The sequence below is a fragment of the Odontesthes bonariensis genome, chromosome 15 (genome assembly GCF_027942865.1).
Source record: "Odontesthes bonariensis isolate fOdoBon6 chromosome 15, fOdoBon6.hap1, whole genome shotgun sequence".
Classification (NCBI taxonomy): domain Eukaryota; kingdom Metazoa; phylum Chordata; class Actinopteri; order Atheriniformes; family Atherinopsidae; genus Odontesthes; species Odontesthes bonariensis.
In genome coordinates, this window is record NC_134520.1 from 17900159 (window position 1) to 17920364 (window position 20206).

The 20206-nt window shown below is 40.0% G+C and overlaps 2 protein-coding genes across 3 annotated transcripts; both read right to left on the minus strand.

Annotated features, from left to right (window-relative positions):
• Positions 1-1009: 1009 nt before the first annotated feature.
• ccl44 (chemokine (C-C motif) ligand 44) lies at positions 1010-5563 on the minus strand. 2 transcript variants are annotated; one of them, XR_012772884.1, is made up of 5 exons: positions 5441-5563; positions 4398-4527; positions 3651-3798; positions 2585-2678; positions 1010-2493 (listed from the first exon to the last, which is right to left on the minus strand). XR_012772884.1 is itself a non-coding variant. In XM_075484355.1 (5 exons), exons 1-4 carry the CDS (start codon positions 5502-5504, stop codon positions 2640-2642), a joined length of 381 nt encoding a protein of 126 aa, XP_075340470.1. In that variant the 5' UTR covers positions 5505-5563; the 3' UTR covers positions 1012-2493; positions 2600-2639. The 2 variants fall into 2 exon arrangements, 1 of the variants encoding a protein (XP_075340470.1); XM_075484355.1 differs by having other exon boundaries at positions 1012-2493; positions 2600-2678.
• Positions 5564-17979: 12416 nt separating this feature from the next.
• pole4 (polymerase (DNA-directed), epsilon 4, accessory subunit) lies at positions 17980-19799 on the minus strand. Its single transcript, XM_075484356.1, has 4 exons — positions 19433-19799; positions 18873-18957; positions 18533-18574; positions 17980-18242 (listed from the first exon to the last, which is right to left on the minus strand). The coding sequence occupies exons 1-4, from the start codon at positions 19676-19678 to the stop codon at positions 18229-18231; spliced, it is 387 nt and encodes a 128-aa protein (XP_075340471.1). The 5' UTR covers positions 19679-19799; the 3' UTR covers positions 17980-18228.
• Between the last annotated feature and the right edge of the window lie 407 nt (positions 19800-20206).

A 20206-nucleotide genomic window follows, 5' to 3' on the forward strand; every position in this document is an offset into this window, starting at 1 on the left:
CGAGGGCACTGCTGGAATTTGCTGCATCTGGGACTTGCATGATCTGCTCTTTTACTGGCCTGGACCCACAACCTTCTCCTGCTCTGCTCTGCAATGGGCCGTGATCTTCTGGGAACATTGAATATGATTTCCAGCCACAACTATAAATTGCTGCCCGATTGGCAGAGTTAACTGCTTCGTTATCAAGACCTTGGCTCTTTCAAACAAATGCTGATGAGCAATGCTTTCTGCCCTGAATTCCACACGCACCTTTGCGATGATGGCGTTGCACAGAAACTATTGGACTGACACCGTTCCAGTGTCTCCACAAAATCCCCAAAATCCTCAAAAGTTTAGGAAAGATTTTGCAGTAGCTGGTTGTAGCATCTGTAAATTAACAAGGTGTTGTGCGAAAACTCAATTTCCTGTGATCTGACCTCCCTTTTTTGGCTGATTTATAGTAAGTTAGTAAAACAACTGTAATACTTGTACATACAGTGCATTGAGCTATAAGCTAATTTTAGGCCAAATCTTTTTGCTGTGGCTACATTGTTTAATAAAGATTTCATATCATCTTGGAACCTGTTAAAAACATAGTTAACTTGCGGTGGACAGATGTGTTGAGTATTTTCCACTGCTATGTAGAAATCAATTGAGACATAATCTTAGAGGTTATTCCTACAGTGGGTGATGATCTAAAATCATGATCCTGAGCTCAATAAGCGCCCTGCATGTAGAGGACACTACTCTACACTATTCTCACAATGTAAAGAGTAATAAAATTCTAATTACCCAAAATTCAACATGGCATGACGTCTACTTCACGTTCCCTTTAGGTTTTATTATTAGTTCAGTAACATGTTGAAAGAGAGAAGAAATAATGTATTCAAGTAAGCAGTCTCCTGTTATAACCCAAGCAGCTCACTGCTTTGACAGAGATGGAGCATGCTCTTTGCCCTTTCAGTGAAATAAGAAACATAAACATGTTTTGTGTTTTATTGTGGATAGCTGTTTAAATTAGTAGGTAAGGATGTGCGTCAGGAACAGATGGGCACGACGCTTGCTCAGACTTTTGCTTTTATTACTGCACATTCTGATAAAAAAATATGGTGTAAATGAGAAAAATCAACAATTTCCAACAACTGATGAAAAAATGCTCTGTGGAATAGTTCAGCCACATGCAGTTGTGTCTGAAGGCAATTTCCTTAGCTTTGATGTATTTATAAAATCCTCTTGGGACACAGTAACAAACCAGATGATGGTGTTACAAAGTTAAAGCGTCATCATAATTATAATAATTCATCCCATGGGTGACTTGATTGTCTGTGCCAAATTTGATCAACCTCTTAGAACGAGAGTGGACTTACGTCACCCCAAGTGTCGCCAGAGCTGCAGCGGTTTGTGTGGTTGGAACAAGCATTATTTAGATCATGATGACAAAGGTTGCTGCTTCAGATTCATTCTTTGTGGTGGACAGAGCAACACTATTGTCCTTAGTCTGAGCCACAACGCCTGCATGACTGTTGCAGTAGAAAAGACAGACACACAATATACCCAGAAAAACACTGAAGCTGTGGTTATTAACTCAGATTAATTTATAAAATATTTCACTTAGGATACAGTGCATTTTTCTACCACACAATGCTTGAGCATTGTATTAAGCCCTCTAAGTTTTAACAGCCTGGCCACGGTATGGATCGACCCATGATTACTTTGGCATAGTTTTGTGATGAAAAAGACACATGTAAACTGCTAAGTTATTTAAAGATATCTAAATCTATCATTAATGCCTGACGGGCTCATTTTAAAAGATAGATTAAGCATTTTCAAACAGTCAATATACAAAATGGACAAAATATCAAGAGCATTTGCTCACTGTGTTACAAAGAAAGGTTGAATACAGGTGACATCCTCACTCTGGTCCCACTTTGATTTTAGTCAACAGTCAAATATAGCCTTAAGGAAGATTTTTAAATCCTATTACAAATAACCAAGAAAGTTAAACAAGGTGCAAGTTAACATTACAGACAAGCTTCCCAATATCCTCACAGAGCTGATTGGGACAAATTTCTATCTACTTTACTGTGTGAAGTGTCATTACATGTTCAAGGTATACAAGTCACAAATAAACACAGAGTATCTTGCTGATATATAATATATAAATGTCAACGCTCTCTTCAGTACAACTTCACTGATCTCACATCAGCCAGGTGTGTAGTTCTGTTGTAGTGGAGGGAGACATTTTCAGGCAGACTGGCAAATAACAGTATAAGCCATTGAAAAAAAAAAAAAATCATTGCAACTTATCTTACAGATAACACTCCTCTATTGAGACTGTTCCAGCCACATGTTGGGAATATTTCAAGCGCAGTTCATGTTTAGATATCTAAAGCATTTTAAGATGTATTGCTGCCCAGGTCTGGTCCCAATGAGACGGAGAGTGTAGAAAGAGAGACACAAGAGTCAGTGAGTGTCGCCGAGTAAAGACAACAAGCTGCTGAAAGTTTACTTGGCCTATTGAGAAGTGGGAAAGAATGCAAAAGCTTAGGATTAGATACATCACCTGAACATTCAATTTATCGATCTTCATTGGATAACTACATACTCAGCAGAGCCTTACGTATGACTACAAGGTTTCCTCCATATTTAATGGGGCTTCATCACTCCACATTGAGAACCGCCCAGTTGTTTTTTTTGTCCTGGTGATCACAAGGGGTAGAAAGAAGGCATCAGGTGACACATATTACACGTAAATCTGAGCTGACACAGTTTGATCATATAGCCGATTAACTTGGTTACGTTTCGTTTCAGTGCATTTGCTGCATGATCTGCAGTAACTATGTGAAGCAGCTGGTATCTGTCGAGAGCAGCAAGTCTACAACCACAGGCAGAAAAACAGACGAAGTTCAGATTACTGAGAAGTCAGCAAAGGCTATATCCTTTAACCAGCACCAACTTATTATTGGCGAGATCAGTAACTGGCTTTGACGAGGATAGAGACCCTGCTGACTTCTTTGTAGTCTGATTACTGAGCCATGAGAATCTATCTGTTTTGACTTTGAAACACGCTTTTGTATCATCATCTATACTAGTAGATTTCAGGTGTAACAAACAAGTTAGAAATGGCAGATCCTCAAAAAAGACTTATGATATTGGTTATACTGCAACTGGAGAGTATTTCTTCAATGAAAAAAAAAGTGCAAAGAAAGACAGTGAAGGCTTTTCACAGATGAAAAAATGCATTTGCTCTTCTTCCAACTGGCTTCAGCAAGAGCTTGATTTACCAACTGGATCTGCTGGTCGTGCTTCGTGGATGTGATTGATTGAAGTTTATTCTTAACATATGGTGATAGATAGATCCACAATGGATAAAAGATGTGATTGAAGTTTTCTTTTTTGACAGTGCCTGCACTTTTCTGTGGAAAACAATTTCCACAGACAACTTTCAAGATGACTCAACGAATGAGAGGTGTAGTGCTTTGCCTCCGCTAGGATCTGCATGACCTAAATGTTCACATCAGCAGGTGCATGCATGTTTCTGTGACCCAGATTTGTAGTGGGTATGCACATTTGATACACGCCCTTTAATCACACTCCAGTGGGGTACAATAGCAAGAACTTTTGCAAGTTGTGTGTAAAAAATACATTGAAGTAGTTTGACCGAGTCTGACCTCTGACATGACAGGCAGGTTATCATGCGGCAGGAGCCACATGGTTCGGTGGGCCTTGGTTCTCTGTCTTTGCAGGAGCTTCCTCAACAACCGTTTCACCTTCCGATCCCTGGGGTCTGCACATTTCACTGCCTTCTTTGTGTAAAGACTATGAAAAAAGAAACAATCCCTTTCATACAACACAGGTTAACAGAATAAGGACCTACTCAACGACAGGGGGAAATGGAAGAAATGCCAAATTCTAGCTGTGCAAGTTGCCTTAGGATGAAAGAGAATGAACAAAAGAAAAAAAATGGGAAAAAGTTTTAAAAAATTTGTTGGCAACCACCAAATAAAACACAGAGGACCAAAAGAAATTGTTGTATCTACTGAGTAAGAATTCCATGTTCATGTTAAGTGGACCAGCGAGCTCATCATTCCCCAGCGACATCAGATTTCTCTGCCCTGCTGGAAACAATAGGTACCACAATAGGGTTTGCTTAACTAAACCCTGCTGTTCTGACTGACTGACTGCAGTAGGGCTCAGCTGGCTCACAAGGTATTTTCAGACGGCTTGTTATTCCAACATATTTCCTTTCTTACTTCTCTGGCAATTACAGCTTCGAGCCCTGCCATAACAACTTGACCTGGAAAGATGACAATGCCTCTCAGCCCGGCTCTGCCCTTCTGTAATGAGAGGCATATTTTCCATGCCTGCAAATTGCTCTGTGCTCTTAAGCTCCAGGAATGGATAGTTGAAATACTTGCATGATGGCTTGTATACTGCAGTCAGGCCCCTCCGTCTGCACCTCAAATCGCAACACGTCTTTGGTGCGCACCTTGCCCTGGGAGTACAACATGCAACACTGGACATCCCTCTGCATCTGCACGCCGTTAGCTGGAAAACAAGGAGAAGCATAACAAGTTAAACAAAAGCAAACTGATATGATGATAACAACGTTTCCAGGTGTCAAAAATCCCTAAATTATGATGGCTTACTCCCTCCGATTTTACATGTTTAGTTTTATTGTAGCTCTCCTTTAGTAGATCAAGTCAGTGCGAAAGCATCTGTCAAAAGTTTTAAACAGTATAGATCATTTTGCACTATCAGAGATAACCATAACATCAGTTGCAGAAACATTTATCTTTGGTATTAACTGAAGAGCATCATGATTTTGGCAGCTTTTCTACACAGAAAACATAATCTGTCTTGCAGCATCTCCACATGCCTTTTGGATACATATACACATACTTCCATGTGAATACACATATGCACACATAAGAATGTCAGAGGAATTACAATGGCATCCAACTGTGCAGAGAAACGTACTACTATGCCTGTGAAAAGAGAGGAAGTGAGAGAAGGAGAGGAGTGTGTGTTTGTGTGGAGGCTTTGCCATGATGTCGCTCCATTCAAAGCAGATCTGTAAACAAAAGTGAGATGTGAAGCAGCCGGAGCAATAAGAACTGTAAAATAGGACAGAGTCGCTTTGTTGTGCCATGAACGATTTAGAATCAGTGCACTTCCAGCACGTTCACTACATCTCAGGAAACAGACTACACCGTCACACAGGCTGACACAGTTGCTGTGTCTCTGCATGAGTGTGGTGTGATTTCAGATGCTCGTCCTCCTGCGTTCTGCCCCTCTGTTTACATCCATGTCTCCATCCCTGCTGCTATCCCTCTTTCCCTCTTCTTTCCTTTTCTGTCTTCGCCATCATTCCCTTTGCTACACTGTCCAAATGCAGGGTGCATACAATCCATGCAACACACACATACAAACACATATAGGAAGTATAGCTGTGTCCTACCTTCTACAGATGCCAGGAAGATAGCAGTGAGTGAGATAACAGTCAACATCTGCAGGATGAACATGATGAGACTGGCAGAGAGGAGAGGATAATCTACTCTGTCACCTCTCCCTCTATGGCTGCCTCTCTTATATTACTCCCTCCCTCTCTTTATACCTCCCTGCCCATCTCTCACTCACCCACTTTCAGCACCTCTCCTCTTCTGTATTACCGTCTTTCCCTCCCACCCTCTGCCTACCCATCTTCAGTCATTCTCACACTCAAACTCAACTCCCTTTTTTTTTTTTTTTTTTTTTTACACGTTTATCTCACCTCTTCATCATTTCTCCCTTCTTGTCTCCTTGCTCAGGATGCCAAACCCCATTTGTCTCGTCTGAGGTTTTAAATTCTTCCTTCCTCCTCTTGTGCATTTTTCCCATCAGGACTGAATGGAGATCAAAGGGGGATATTGAGAAGTAATCACTTTGAGGCGTTCACATTAATTCCCATGACCGGTCTAGTTATTTGGCCAGCAAATAGCACAAATGTGTACTCTGTGTCCAAATAAAATAATGTTTAATTACTTTCGGTCAGGGGCGTGCCTGGCTTGTGCTATAGGCCAGTCTTAAAACAGGCTTATGCCAAACTAACTCGATGTTGAATAAAGTCCTTTTTTTGGACACGAGACACGTAGAATTAAGGGAGTCATCAGTCTGTTAAAGTGGCTGCATTCATACCTATCATTTTCATTATAGTAACAGATAGGGTAAAAGGCATGTGTAATTATCAACCATTTATGAGACTGGACAGATGTACCAAGTGTGATGTCATGCATAAATGCAGTTTTCTTATAGTTACATCCGATGTTGCTATGAAAATCAATACAAATTTGACAAAAACATTGTGGTTATCAAAAAGAAACTGATGTAGGCACCGGATCAACTCAGAGTTTTGCATTTGCAAATTCTGATACACGTGGCTAGAGAATGAACAAATACTATTAGTTTTTTTTTTTGTGAGTGTGTGTGTGTTCGTATGATTGACTAAATGGAGGAAATGTTTTCTTTCTTAGTTTAGGTTATCCTAATTCTTTTCTGACCATAACATTTTTTCGCACTTGTCTGGTTTGGGGCGAGGGCCACTCCACTATCATTTAGAAAAAGTACGATGAATTCCTTGTACAAAACACAACCTCAGTTGTGTCAGTTGAGCATTCAAGTCTCATGGGAGCTATCTCTTCATCTCTTCCATCATACATTTGTTTAGTTGCCAGGCCACAGTTACCAAAATTGATTAATTCAATGCATGTCTATGTAACACCAATTAGACCGGCATAAACTGTAGTTACAGGATGTAATGTCAGTCCCGTGTGTATGTGTGTAGCTCCCTGATAGTCATCTGTCAGCATTTGTCATAGTCTATGAGCTTTTGTGTTTGACCTTGTCTTTTGGTTTCTTGGTTTGCTTTTGCACTTTGGTTTCCCTGCTTCCTGTTTTGTTTTGTAGAGTTTGCCACCATATGTTTTCTGTTGTACTTACTTCCTATGTTACACCTGGTTTCTGTTACTAATTGCCCCACCTGTTGTTAATTTCCCTCATCATTCCTTCAGTATATATTCTCCTGGTTTTCCTTTGTTCTGATGCCAGTTCATTGTGTTGTGTTGTACTAATCCAGTGGGTTTCGTGGTGGCCTCCTGTGTTGTTGTTTTCTTGTGAGTTTACATTTGTTTCAGTTAATCTGTCAGGCTTCTCTTTGTTTTGTTCTCGCAACTTTCCAATGATAGTTTTTCTTGTCCTGCTCCAGCAGAACATTTGGTTTATAAATAAAGCCTTTCATCATCTTCTCTGGACGTCCAGTATTTGGGTCCTAACCACAGTAAAACTTGAATCGTGACACCATTAGAAAAGCTTGTTAGAAGGAATGAGCAAATCTGGTTAGCTGAGCATTTCTACTACCGAAGAAATTTACACAAACAATTGGGAAAAGTAGATTTTCTACATGATTAAGGTTGTTGAGAAGGCAGATTAAAAAAGGACTCTCACGTGTCAGAAAGTGACTCGAATGTCACTGTGCGTCTCTTATAGAACAACACTGTTGAATTTATTATGGCACACACACACACCTGATGATACAACATTGTGTGCTTGGCTTTCAGCTCACAGTGAAGCTTGTTTTAACGCACATGTTACACATCACGATGTTAAAAGTACAAAATTCTTCTCCGATCAAATAACGACAAATACTTCTGTCGGATCTTACATTCTTTGGTCCCTCTAATCATCTCTTTCATTTACAGCATTAACTTGGAAGTCTGGCAGCAGCACGAAACTAATAAGAGGATTTTAGTTGATGCTAACCAACACTGTTATTCGATTTTGAGGCTTGGCTCACCGATGTCACAGAGTAAATGTGATATATTTGGCCAATAGACTGATGCAGATGTTGAAAAACATGTCCATAATATGACTATAAAGCCTCTCCATGTCTGTACATAAATCATAATAAAACTTTTACTTTGCTTCCATAATTGGAAAACCACAAAAAATAAGCTGGAGGCGCAATGTGTGGGCCAAGTATGTTCATCCATTACACAAAAGCTTTGACAAAAAACAGCATCAGGACCTGATTACATGGCAGAAACCAGAGAAATTTCTGTAACCATCCATCTTTTCTTTCTTCATTCTTTTGATCTGACCCTGTGGCAGGGAAAAATGGCAGACACATATGCCAAAGTCAGATAATGCAGCCAACAACAGCACTGCATGACCAATCAAAAGCCTGGTTAGGTTTGATAAAGGTAGAAATGATACCACAGTCCAGTGTTAAACAGCATAATGTGTCTGGATAATAAACAGCTTGAGCTCTGCTTCTTTATCAATGAAGACATGATTGTGTATCTGTCTGCTCTTGTAGGAGTAATTATACATTAAAAAAAATCTGCTCTTAACTCAGGGTTTTAAGGAAATTCCTTCTGTCTTTGAAATATTCTTCGGGACATGCACTTCTTCATTAGAAGGGCACAGGAGGTGAGAAAAAGGAAGAGTAAAAAAAATAAATAAACAAGCCTCACGCAAAGCTGAACATTTCAATTTATAGTAGAAATCATCTATAGTTTGATATTGTAAATCAGAATTATGAGGAGTGATATCTGCACCATTAATTGGGGCTTTAAAACATAAATATTGACGTTTTGTATATTTTGGAAATCCTGTAGTTATCATTTTCTTTTTTACAGTTTTGTTTGAAAGTGGTTCAGAAACAATTGAATCTTATGTTTGCACTGCATAGATCATCATCATCATCATCATCTTAGCAGAATTAGGACATGAATTAAATGACAAGAGAAACTTCATGTTCTCTGTATGTAAATGTGTAAAAATGTGTGCATATATCAGTACTGACATTTGCAATCGACCCCAATGATTGGCATATAGAGTACTGACAAAAATCTGATATTCCCCTTCCCCTTAAATAATGATCTATTGCTTTTAAGTTATCTTGTTACAGCAGTAGTGACACATTACCAGTTTGTACGAAAGTTTCCGATATTGAAATTTGCAAAATAATTAGGATTGTTTTTGTCTGGATCCGTGCATGTCAATGAAGATGTAACATGTCGTGTGGCTGCATTTTGTTTTTATCCGCTAAGCCTGCTGATGGATGGGGTGAAACTTCACCCTCCCTCAGATTTTCCCTGTTGGACCAACACCAAAGCCTGACATTTAAAGTTGTATTAATGAGAAGGCTTCTACTGACATGGTTTCTTGTTATTTATGTTTGGTCATTCATCTGCATTAAGAACCAAGATATATCACCAAACGAAGCTGACATGGGAATGTGTTGTGTATCATTGGTAGTTTTTTTTTGTTCACTTTTGTTTTGACTTGACTTAACAAAAAGTGTTCTCGTAAAACTACTGGGGTGGATCCACCAAATAATCTTTGGGAAGAATGTAGCCTTCTCTACATCACGACATAAATTAAGCTTACAAAGATTCAAACAACACATCATACCTCGTTAAACGAAACGCTTTGGGCATTTTGTTCTTTGGAAAGAAAAACACAATAATGGACAAATATTTAGTGCATTGGCAGGGCAGCCCTGGAACTATTAGTCACTTTTCATGGAGGGATATATTGCTCTAGACACTAATACAGACATGTAATGGACACATTTTGTAGGATTAGACCATTAAGTGCCTCCCCAAGTTCCTGTGGTTCAACAGATCATAACAATGGACAAATTATCCTTCGATTGGAAAAACTTAGAAATATCCAGACGAGACAGTGTGTCTCATATGGAATCCTGGGTATGAAAGTATGCAGTCTGTGCACCGAGGAGTGAGGTTGCAGTAAAAATGTGTACTGCATGTACATGGGTGTGGGGTTAACTGTTCAAGAATTTGACCCCGAGAAATCAGGTTGGAATTTCAGCTGCAAAAACATACCTTTCAAATGACTACAGGTCTGCTTGTGAGCCAGTTTTGTGCATATCTTTGCTGTGATTAAAATATCTCCTGTCAAGGTGAGCTGACCTACATGTATGGGAAATCATAAGACCGACAGCAGGAATGATGGCATGGCCAGGTTTTTGTCTTCCTCTCAGCGGGATAGAAGATGCTTGAAGAGATGTTATGGCCTCCTGCAGATGATACAGAGCTTGGCTTACTTTGTTGGACGTGCAGCCTACGAGATTGTAATGTACCTGAAAGGGATCTCTGAGGGATAAAATGCAGGGGGCAAATACTTGATATAATCTTTGAATGAAGGCAAATGGTGGGGGGCATATAAAGCAGACAGCGAACTGTGTCGAATGCATTTTTGACTGTCGAAGCCTACGCAACACAGTTATACACTGATTTCTGTGCTAAAGACATTTAATAAAGGGGAGATCAGAAGAAGCAGATATTTTCATTTGCAAAATGCAGGCAGTGTAATGAAGAATTTTTGGCAGTTTGAGTCCAACGAGCAGCGGTTTCATATGAGTAATAGTCCTGGATGAGGAAAGGAGATAGGACTAAGACACCCACCACCCAGCTCACTAGATGCTGGCATAGTTGGGAGATACCTGAAATGTTTGAGATACCTTGGAGAACCCAGATGAGACAACATGGGGCGAGTGAGGGATGCATACAAGACAGTCTGAAAAGCAGAATTAAAACCCAGATTACAAAAAGTTGGGCTCCCATCATCTGCCTGGAGGCATATGTTCTAAAACCTGTCTATGTCTCTCAGTATCGATGGTGCCTTTCCAGATGTGCATGTTTCCAGTTGCATAGGCACTAATGCCCCCACATACCATCAGACATGCAGTTTTTTTTTCTCTAAAGGTTTTTTTTTTTGGCTCTCGAGGCCTTTCTTTGACAGGAAACAGGCAGAGAGAGAGAGTGACATACAGTAAAGCACCACAGGCCACAATCTAACCCGGGTCAGCAGCTAAGGGGCAAAGAGCCTCCGTACATGATATGCAGTCTTACGAACTGAGCACCGTCAACAACCTGAATGGTCCCTCTCCTCTTTAGTCCGGGGGATGCGCTGTCCATGATTTCCAAAGAGAATTTTTGAATTGTCTGTCCACAGAACATTTTTCACTTTGCCTCGGTCCATTTCGACCCAGAGAAGGCGGCAGTGTTTCTGGGTCATATTCACATTTAGCTCGTTCTTTGCAGGAAAAAGCTTTAACCTTCATCAGTGGATGGCACAGCAAACTGTTTTCACAGACAATGGCTACTGGAAGCATTCCTGAGCCCAGGCGGTGATTTTCATGAAAGAATCATGAGTATTCAGAGCTGCCCGAGGGCCTGAAATGATCACAAACACAATAAAATAATTTGTATAAAGATATGTCTTGGAACTGAAGATTGGTGAGGTATGTTGTGCTATTATGAAGCTTTTGCTATGTGCAATAAAGACAATCTCTTCCCTCATAGCTACCCTCATTCCCTGGTGTTGTAAAAAGTTACCTAAATACATTTCCAGAAACAAAACAATGACATTAGAGCTTATTTTCTGGGCATGCCTTATGTATGCATCACAGCAAAGAACCATCCGGCCAAGCAGGCCAAGATTTATAGTTCTGCTCTGGATGAGAAAAAGATCTGCATTGTCTTTTCACATGAGATTTCTTGGATGGAATGTCTTTACTGACTGTGGAAATAAAACAATGTCCGATCCTTCAACATTTGATTATATTTTATTAGAAAAGAGGACTGTGTGTTACCCTGTGCCAGTCAAGCATTCCTCTGAAGGGAGTTCACTGGTGCTCCTCTGGAACTAAACATCTGCGCTTCTCACAGCTCTGTTTCATTACCCCCTGAAAACCTAAACCCAGAAAATCAGCTTAAACACACTAGAGCATTTATTTAGAAAATCCCTGCTACAAAAACATAGAGTCTGAAACTAGACACTCTGGATGTGTTTAACAAATTCTGCCAGGAAGAACAAAACACCTCTCAGGTCTAGAAACTCGCATACATTCCTTGGGCAATGTGATTTTCTCAGTGTCACCATGTCGAGTGAGAAATTCGAACCCTTAACATTTCAACACGGGCTTGCATTGCTCTGTGTGAATGTCCAAAATGTTCTGCTGGTGCAGCCAAATGAACAGAATTCAAGTATAATAACACAAAGTTTACTCCATATATTTACATGATGTTAAATAATTTGATATATCATAATTTGTTAGTTCCTTTAGTCCACTTTGCTCAGAATGACCAGATACTATTTGTTAAGTTAATAATAATCAGCAAGAAATAAGTTCATTATAGAAAAGCCAAAGTATATGTAATTCTGTGGCATTATACCAGACTTATAACAGAATGACACACTCTACTTACCCCAATTCAGTGTTCAAATAACCACAATTCAGGACCCCTAATGGAATATTGGTATGAAGTTTGTGTTAATACCGGCCCAACACAATTTTCTTAACAACTTGGTCCTTCGGAGCACGGTTGGAGCTGAAACTGTGCAACTGGGGGAGTCCAGGACTCCTCATGAAAGACCTCCTGCTGAATTGCTGTTATTCAGAGGACAGCTTCCACTGGAAGGGGGAAAGTGACGAGATTGTATTTTTGAATCAGTGGCCAGAGTGGCTGGATTCGTGGTGAGAAACAACTTTGAGATACTATTTTTGCAAAAATAGTGTGATATTTAACTAAGACCTGTAAAACCAGTGAAGTGAGTATAATCAGTATTATATTCTTCTAAAACCTGCTCATCCGGTGAAGTTCAATGTTAATGTGTAATACTTAACTAAGACCTGTTAAAGTCAGTGCAGTTAAATACAAGGGTATATGAATGTTATATGGGTATAAACTGTATTGGGTGGTGGTTATTCAGTAGGGTCTTAGTGAAACACCAGACAGGGGCAACCTCGCGGTGACAATAAAAGCAGTGTTTCACTGATCGGACCAGTTGCTCGGGTATACTCAATACAAACTGGTTGGCTACTGAAAGGATAGAAACTGGGGAATACTTGTTGTAAAGAAAACAGGGAATTAAGTGGGGATGTTAAATGCATGTTTCAATGGGACCCAGATAATATTAAATACTTAGAAAGATACGAAAAGAAGTTTAGTTTTGAGGGAAATCTCAGTGTTGAAGAATGCACAAAATTAGTGAAAGACACAGAAAGAGCAGGCCAGAAAAAGAAAAAGAACGGCCTCACACAGGCACAGGCCTGGCTCACAGAGGCACACAAGAGAAAGTCAGGAAAAAGAAAAAGGAGCAGCAGAAAAAGAGGTTAGAGCTGATAGATAGAGAGGATGTAAATGCGTTGTATAGAAGGAGGTATCCAGACGACCCTCTGGGACCTCAGCCAAGTCCTCCCTCTACACCAACAAACCCACCAGCTTATGGCCTCCCGGGAGCTATAAACGGGGTAACGCCCCAATCTAGGTCCTCACCTCCAAACTCGTGGTATCCATCAGAAGATTTAAAAAGGATCCTTAAAAAAAGATGAAGGACATGTAACGAGATCAGGGAAGAATTTTAAAGTGGCGTGGAATGTGTCCAGCCCGCCTAAAATGAGAAACTCAGACATATCAGAAAGAGAAACTTATTCCAAGATAAAAGCCCCCAATCCCAGAGCAGGGGAACAAGGAGCTGGCACCACCGTGTATGTCTACCGACCAGACAGCTGAAGATGTGAGAAAAGCATACCACACCCAAAAGTGAATGCTTGTGGGTTTAGTGATGGTGTAAAAAAATTGTGTTTTAGCAACGGGCTAAATTGATTAGAGACAGAGAGAGCATTGAGACACGTAATGGGAGTAGATTGGTGTGTAATCAGCAGGGATTGGAATCCCACTGATGCTGACGGAGTGGCGTTGCATTATGGTGCAGAGCCACTAACTGGCAGACTTTATGCATTATTAGAGATTAACAGGTGCATGCAAAAGGAGGAGGAAGCCGTAGATCGATATTTTTACAGACTCAAAGAAGTGTTTGACATTCACAGTGGAGTAAATCCACCAGATAACAGGGATAATGACTCTCCTTATGAGCAGCAGTTGAAAAAAATGCCTTTCTGAAGGGCTGTGTGCCACAGATAAGCAGCTTTGTGACCAAGCACATGGTAGATCACCGTACTGCCAGGTTGAATAATTTAATGGACTGGTCGAGGCATGCAGAGCAACATTTTAAAAACAAAAAGAAAAGCAAGAAGGGTCAAAGCTTTATGATGGAAGGTGATGAAGAAAGAACTGTGCATGTGATGAAAAAGAGCAGAGACACAGATGGAGGCAGAGGCGGTAGAAGAAGAAAAAGAGGCTCAGTTTCTCACAGAAAACCTACTTTCCAAGGAGGAAACTCACATAGAAATAGACCATCAAGTGTTTTGTGATGTGCAAAAAGCAGCTCCACAAACAGAAAGACAGATGTGACAGAATAAAGGTGCCACTTACAACGCACAGTCAGACTTGTATGAATGACCTGAAGGAAAACCCATATTGCCAAAAAGCTTGTTTAGATATGCTGCAGTATTGAGCCATGGACCATGTCATGTCAACAGGAGGGATGGTAGCAAAAAATAAACAAGGTCTTAACAGCACATGGCTTTACTAGTAACTCAAAAAATTTTTGTCTTACAAATTTTTTGTCAAATATGTGCAAAACACAATTCACAGGTCAATCTAAGACCAAAACGAGGACAATTCTCTCAACCAGAGTACCCTTTTTCAACACATTTGTATGGATTTAATTTAACTAAATAAATGTGAAGGGAAGCAATTCTGCCTGGTGATAATAGAGTTTTTACCAAATGGGTTGAAGTATTTCCATGTGCATAAGCAGATGCACTCTCAGCAGCAAAATCACTGGTAAAAGAAATAATTCCTCGATTTGGAATACCCGAAAAGATCTACAGTGATAATGGAACACACTTTGTAAACAATGTTATCTCCCTGATGGCAAAAAACTTAAAAATAGACCTCAGAAACCACTGTGCATATCACCCACAGTCAGCAGGATTGGCAGAAAGACACAATGGAATAATTAAGTCAAGGTTAATTGACTTAATTATTCAGAAAATCATGGAAGAAACAGGAAAAAGTGTTTACTGTTTGCCACTAGTAGTCCTTAACATGCATATTACTCCAACAAGCGCAGGATTAACTCCATTTGAGATAATGTCTGGTAGACCATTTGTACTCCCACAGTTAAAACCAGTCACCAGTATTATGAAGAAAGAGAATAAACCTTAGCAGAATACATAGTTAAAATGTTAACAAGTAGCGAGATCTCTTCTGTCAATTCTGTTCCAGGTGAACCTGTGGAGGAATCTCTGAAGACAGTAAAACCCTGAGACTGGATCCTCATTAAAGTGTTAAAGAAAAAGAACTGGTCCAGCCCAAGGTGGGAAGGTTCATATCAGGTGCTACTTACGACACCCACAGGAGCTAAAATAGCAGAAAGACTTCCTGGATTCACTTATCGCACTGTAAACTAGTATGGCCATGACCTGCAGGAGGAGGGAAAGATTAGTTACCCACCACCGTTCTCTGAGACATAAGTCTGACTACAAAGGGAAATTCTCTCAACAGGAGGGCGTTCATCTCAACCTCAGTGAGGAAAACAACGGCTAAAACGAGAGCATAGGGTGTGGCTAAAATAGGACAGGAAAAATGGACAGGCAAAGGCCGTGGCATCCATTCAGATTACCAGAATTAAAGCCAGACCACATTTAGCAACTACACCATTTAAATTAAGTAATCATTGTATAATGACTCCTTTGTACCTAACACAAAGCAATGTAAAACTCTTTCTTTGTGGTTCCCAGCAGTTAAGAAAATGTACCGGCCTCAGTGTTGGCTTATAAGGGTAATTATACACGTTTTATCCGCAGCAGCGCAGGTAAGAATAAGTACACTCATGTCAGATTATTGTCAAGAATCCATCAATGTTACTCAGCTACTCGGCATCTTGGTTTCGGAACCAGACTTCAATGAGAGCAGACCTCTGGTGGCTGTGTGGGGATCTGTAACTGAGGCCCGCCCTTCCGCCTAACTGGCAGGGCAGCTGCGCAGTGGCCCAACTACTGATGCCTTTCCATCTGTTCCCTGTCGGGGATTTTAAGGCCTTGGGTCACAAACTCTCTCCTGAGCAGCTGCAAGCGTTCAACCGTGCCTAGTGGCTCATTTGACAATGGAGTGTACATAGATAGCATAAGGATTCCGAGAGGAATCCTAAATGAGTTTAAAGCTAGAAATCAAGTAACTTCAGGTTCTGAATCTTTTTTTTCTGTTGGGTAACAATGAATAAGAATGTAGATTGGATAAATTACATCTATTACAACCAACGGCGCTTTGTGAACTACACTAGAGATGCCGTTCAAGGCATTGCCGAACAATTAGGTCCAACTTCCATTCTGGCATGGCAAAATGGAATGGCTTTGGATATGTTGAGAAAGGAGGAGAAAAGGAGAAAGGAGGAGTGTGTAAAATGTTTGGAACTTTCTGTTGCACCTTTATCCCTTACAAAACTTTCCCAGATGGCAGCATCACCAAGGCCTTAGAGGGACTCACATCACTCTCTGCAGAGCTGGCAGAGAACTCCGGGCTAAAACGGACTAAAACAGACCCCTTCACTGGCATGACGGAGAGGTGGTTTGGCCAGTGGAGCCGACTAGTTGCTTCTGTACTGCTATCTCTGTCTGTTGTAGTTGCCATACTAGTCACCTGTGGTTGTTGTTGTAACCCGTGCCTGAGAGGACTATTCCAGAGACTGATTGAGACCACCCTTACCCGCACAACGTATCAGCAGGTACAGAGTGATGATGGCGGCGAGCTACAGGAGGATGATGGAGGTGAAGTTTAAAGTGTCAAGCAGTGCTTTGCATGAACCCGAGTGAATTCTCAATGATTTGCTGAATGAAAATCTCCTTGCAGTGTTAAACAATGATGTAGAAGATAGGCAAGATTATGCAAAGAATATAAAAAATATATATATGGATATACTGTATATTGAGATTTACACCTCTTTTCTTCAAGTATAAACAGGAGGGAAATATTATGAGGATATACTATGAGAAAAGAAATACTGTGTGCAAGAATTTTTTATGGTGTTGGCAGATTAAAGGACACTGTGTGCTGAAGGCCTCCTATTTTTGCTAGTTTTATCCTCTGTATGAACCTTGATCTACTGAACAAAGAAGTCTTACATGACGTTATGATATTAACTACATTGTACTCATCTAACATAAACAGTGATAGCAGGGAACGACAGCAATGTCTCATCACCTTATGTGTATAATGCTTCAGTAATAGAAAGTAAAACCATGTGTGGCTAATGTTTATGTAGTAGAAAGAATAAATAGCAGAAGTATCAATTTAGAATTCAGACAACCCTGTGTCAGCTTTGTGATATGTTTCGCAGACTCGTTTCCTCACTGCAAGATTAAACCTTTGTGTTAACTGATTCCAGCGACTCTGAGCCTCATTGGGAGAATTTTCTTAACACATTCATAGGATCATAGAAGACTACAGTGCCTAAGCCTGATATCACCCAACAGACCATAGGGATTGGAAATATTTTGGTATATAATTTTTATTTAACATAGAAAAGCATGGGAAAATGTGTAACAAAAAATTTTTTTCAATAAGTTTAAGCCATAAATTTCAGAAACAATTCTATCCCGTTAACTTTAACAGAGGAAATTCTTTAACATGTTGAGTTGTCTGTGACTAAGAGAAACGGGTGTGGAATATGAATTCGACATCCCAGGAGCGACACTCTGGTTAGCCATTGGTCTCATTTTGACAGTTGGTAAAATTATCCATCTGACCTGTATACAAGTTTCACAGCTGTCAATGTAAACATAAAGAAACGTTTTCAAAAAGCTACTTGATCACTCACTGAACTTTATGATTGTGTTTTTTCTCCTGATTAAATTTAGTTGAAAGTACTTTTTTTTAGTTTTTCTAAATTTGACAGAATCTCTATATACAAAAAACCCCAAGCCACTGAGCGATTGTACTGGGACACTGATCGCATAAATCAGCATAAACATCTGTGCTGTGTGACAAAGATGAAGTGCTGCGGACATAATTCTGACAGAAATCGGTCCTTTAAAACATACATTTATTTCATTGCACAGAAATATTTCACACATATTTACAAAGAAATGTACATTTTACCATCAATGTCTTTAAAGTTCCGTTAAAAAAAAAAGAAGAGATTTGTGGGGCCTATGGCAAAGAATTTATAAAGATCCAATGTGTGAGTTTTACTTAGAAAAGAACCAGGAAGTTTCCCACATTGACAGGTGACCCAGTAACAGATATTGTGAATATCCAATGTGCTGATTGGTCTTTAATCCAGAGTGCCTGTAGGGAAAATAAAGAATTGATGCAAGATGATCAGGTATACAAGGTACTGAATAAGTTACTATATATTTACACATTTGTATAAGAAAATAAGAGGTTGTGTGTTCTTTTATGCGTGTGAGGAGTTTTTTCAGCCTGGAACTGAATTCAAGTCTCAATAAAAACACCCAAAAAACAAACAAATAAAACCTGAGTCAATGGATTTGCATGCAATAGCTTGCAGAGCTATAATCATGTAAGGATGAGGCCAATGATCCAGAGGATTTCCTTAATGTCTTTAGAAGGCTTACCTTCAAGAAAAGCGAACTCATCTATGGCCTCTATTGCGTTGTCTGAGGGGGGGAAAGAAAAAAAAGGATGGTTTAATATTTTCGGTATTTTCAATTTCATAGATTCCCAACTTTTTTGGAAACGGCCAATACAATAACACATTTAGCAAACCTTTTTAATAAAAACAAAAAAACAACAACAATAAACCTCTCTATACAGTCTCCAGTAGTCATGATTTGTTGAGCCAACCAGCTTAAACAAGACAAAACAATGGAAAACAAACAAACAAAAAAAAAAAACTTTGAAGCACAGTGATTCTGGGTTTGCAAATTACATTTAAAGTATTTCAGCAGCACATACCCAAGTCTTTTCTTTGCAAAGTTTTCCGCTTCCCCTGCTGTGCATACACCATTGCATCTTTGGCAATCATCTCAACAAACAACTCCTGGGAGAAAATAAAACAAAAGAATTGAAAACAAAAACCAAGTAACAAACTAACACACTGATGTTGGGTCATAAATAATACATGCCTTGCACAATTCATCTGGTTCCCCTTTATCTTTGTCATAAGAAAATCAATATCTAATTACAATATGCTGGGGTCAAGCTGAGGAAACTGATTTAAGAGGTGATATTGATTGTATATCTTAAATAATGTTAGAAAGACAACGTGTAGGTTATTTTTCCGGGTCAACAACTTAATAAGTTTGGCTCATGACAGGTGGGATTTATGCTGAATTTAAAAAAATATATATAATGAAGATACAACACACTTGAATTATTGACGATATATCAAAAATTAAGGATGCATCAAGCAGTGACAAGTCATGCGCTGCCTGCACTGAAAGCACAGTGACACACGTGAGCGCATTGATAGTCTGATTCGTGTTTACTTCCTGAGAGACTGTTAATGGTCTTACTGTGGCTTTTGCGATTATGAACACAGACTCCTGGCTGGCGAGGGACACGTCTGGGTCCGACTTCATCAGAGCTTTGATGCGGGCTAGCGGGAGCTTGGACAGCCGGCTGTGGCTGACGGCGGCAGCGGGGCCTGTCTGCTGCTGACTGCCCTCCTCCGCCTCGGCCCCGCGGTTCTCCTCCTCACTCCCACACCGGTCAGAGTCGTGCTCCGTTGGGCTGACAGGTGCTGCCACTGTTGCTGCCATTGTCTGATACTTTACAAAACGTTATATTTCACAATAACACACAATTGTCTAATACTTTATGGCTACATGTCAGAATTGATAACAACATCAGTAGCAGCGCGCCAACATGTGCTTCCGGTCTTCTGGTTAGCGGGTTGTGTTTATTCGTCGTTCAGCTCAGGCCCCGCCAACTAATTCTTGTCGGTGATTGGACAGCCGGGAAATGAGGCCTGATCATTGGCTTGACTCAAACGTCAATCAACGTACGTTGCTGCCTACGAGATTTAAGCATGCAGCATGTTGTGAAGATGTGAAAGATTCTCGTAATGTAATGGCAAGAAATGTAAACTATTCTCTGTTTTTTTGTAAACAACTCAGTGGTTGAAATGTTATCGTTTTAATTCAATTTATTATGTTACACTGAGATAAAATGAGCAATAAAAAGGTCACATTTGTCCACTGGAGGGCGATGGAAACGCGATGTAAACACATTTCTTGAATGAATTTGAATACATGTATTTCTTTTTATCCACTTAACACATGAGCTTT

Coding starts and splice junctions, on each gene's coding strand:
- ccl44 (XM_075484355.1), bottom strand. CDS start 5,504: ATGTTCATCCTGCAGATGTTGACTGTTATCTCACTCACTGCTATCTTC. Junction 3,799..4,397: donor TGCAGTATACAAGCCATCAT/GCAAGTATTTCA, acceptor CTTTTTTCATAG/TCTTTACACAAAGAAGGCAG. Junction 2,679..3,650: donor ACCTGCCTGTCATGTCAGAG/GTCAGACTCGGT, acceptor TGTGATCACCAG/GACAAAAAAAACAACTGGGC.
- pole4 (XM_075484356.1), bottom strand. CDS start 19,678: ATGGCAGCAACAGTGGCAGCACCTGTCAGCCCAACGGAGCACGACTCT. Junction 18,958..19,432: donor TCATAATCGCAAAAGCCACA/GTAAGACCATTA, acceptor ATTTTCTCCCAG/GAGTTGTTTGTTGAGATGAT. Junction 18,575..18,872: donor TTTGCAAAGAAAAGACTTGG/GTATGTGCTGCT, acceptor TCCCCCCCTCAG/ACAACGCAATAGAGGCCATA.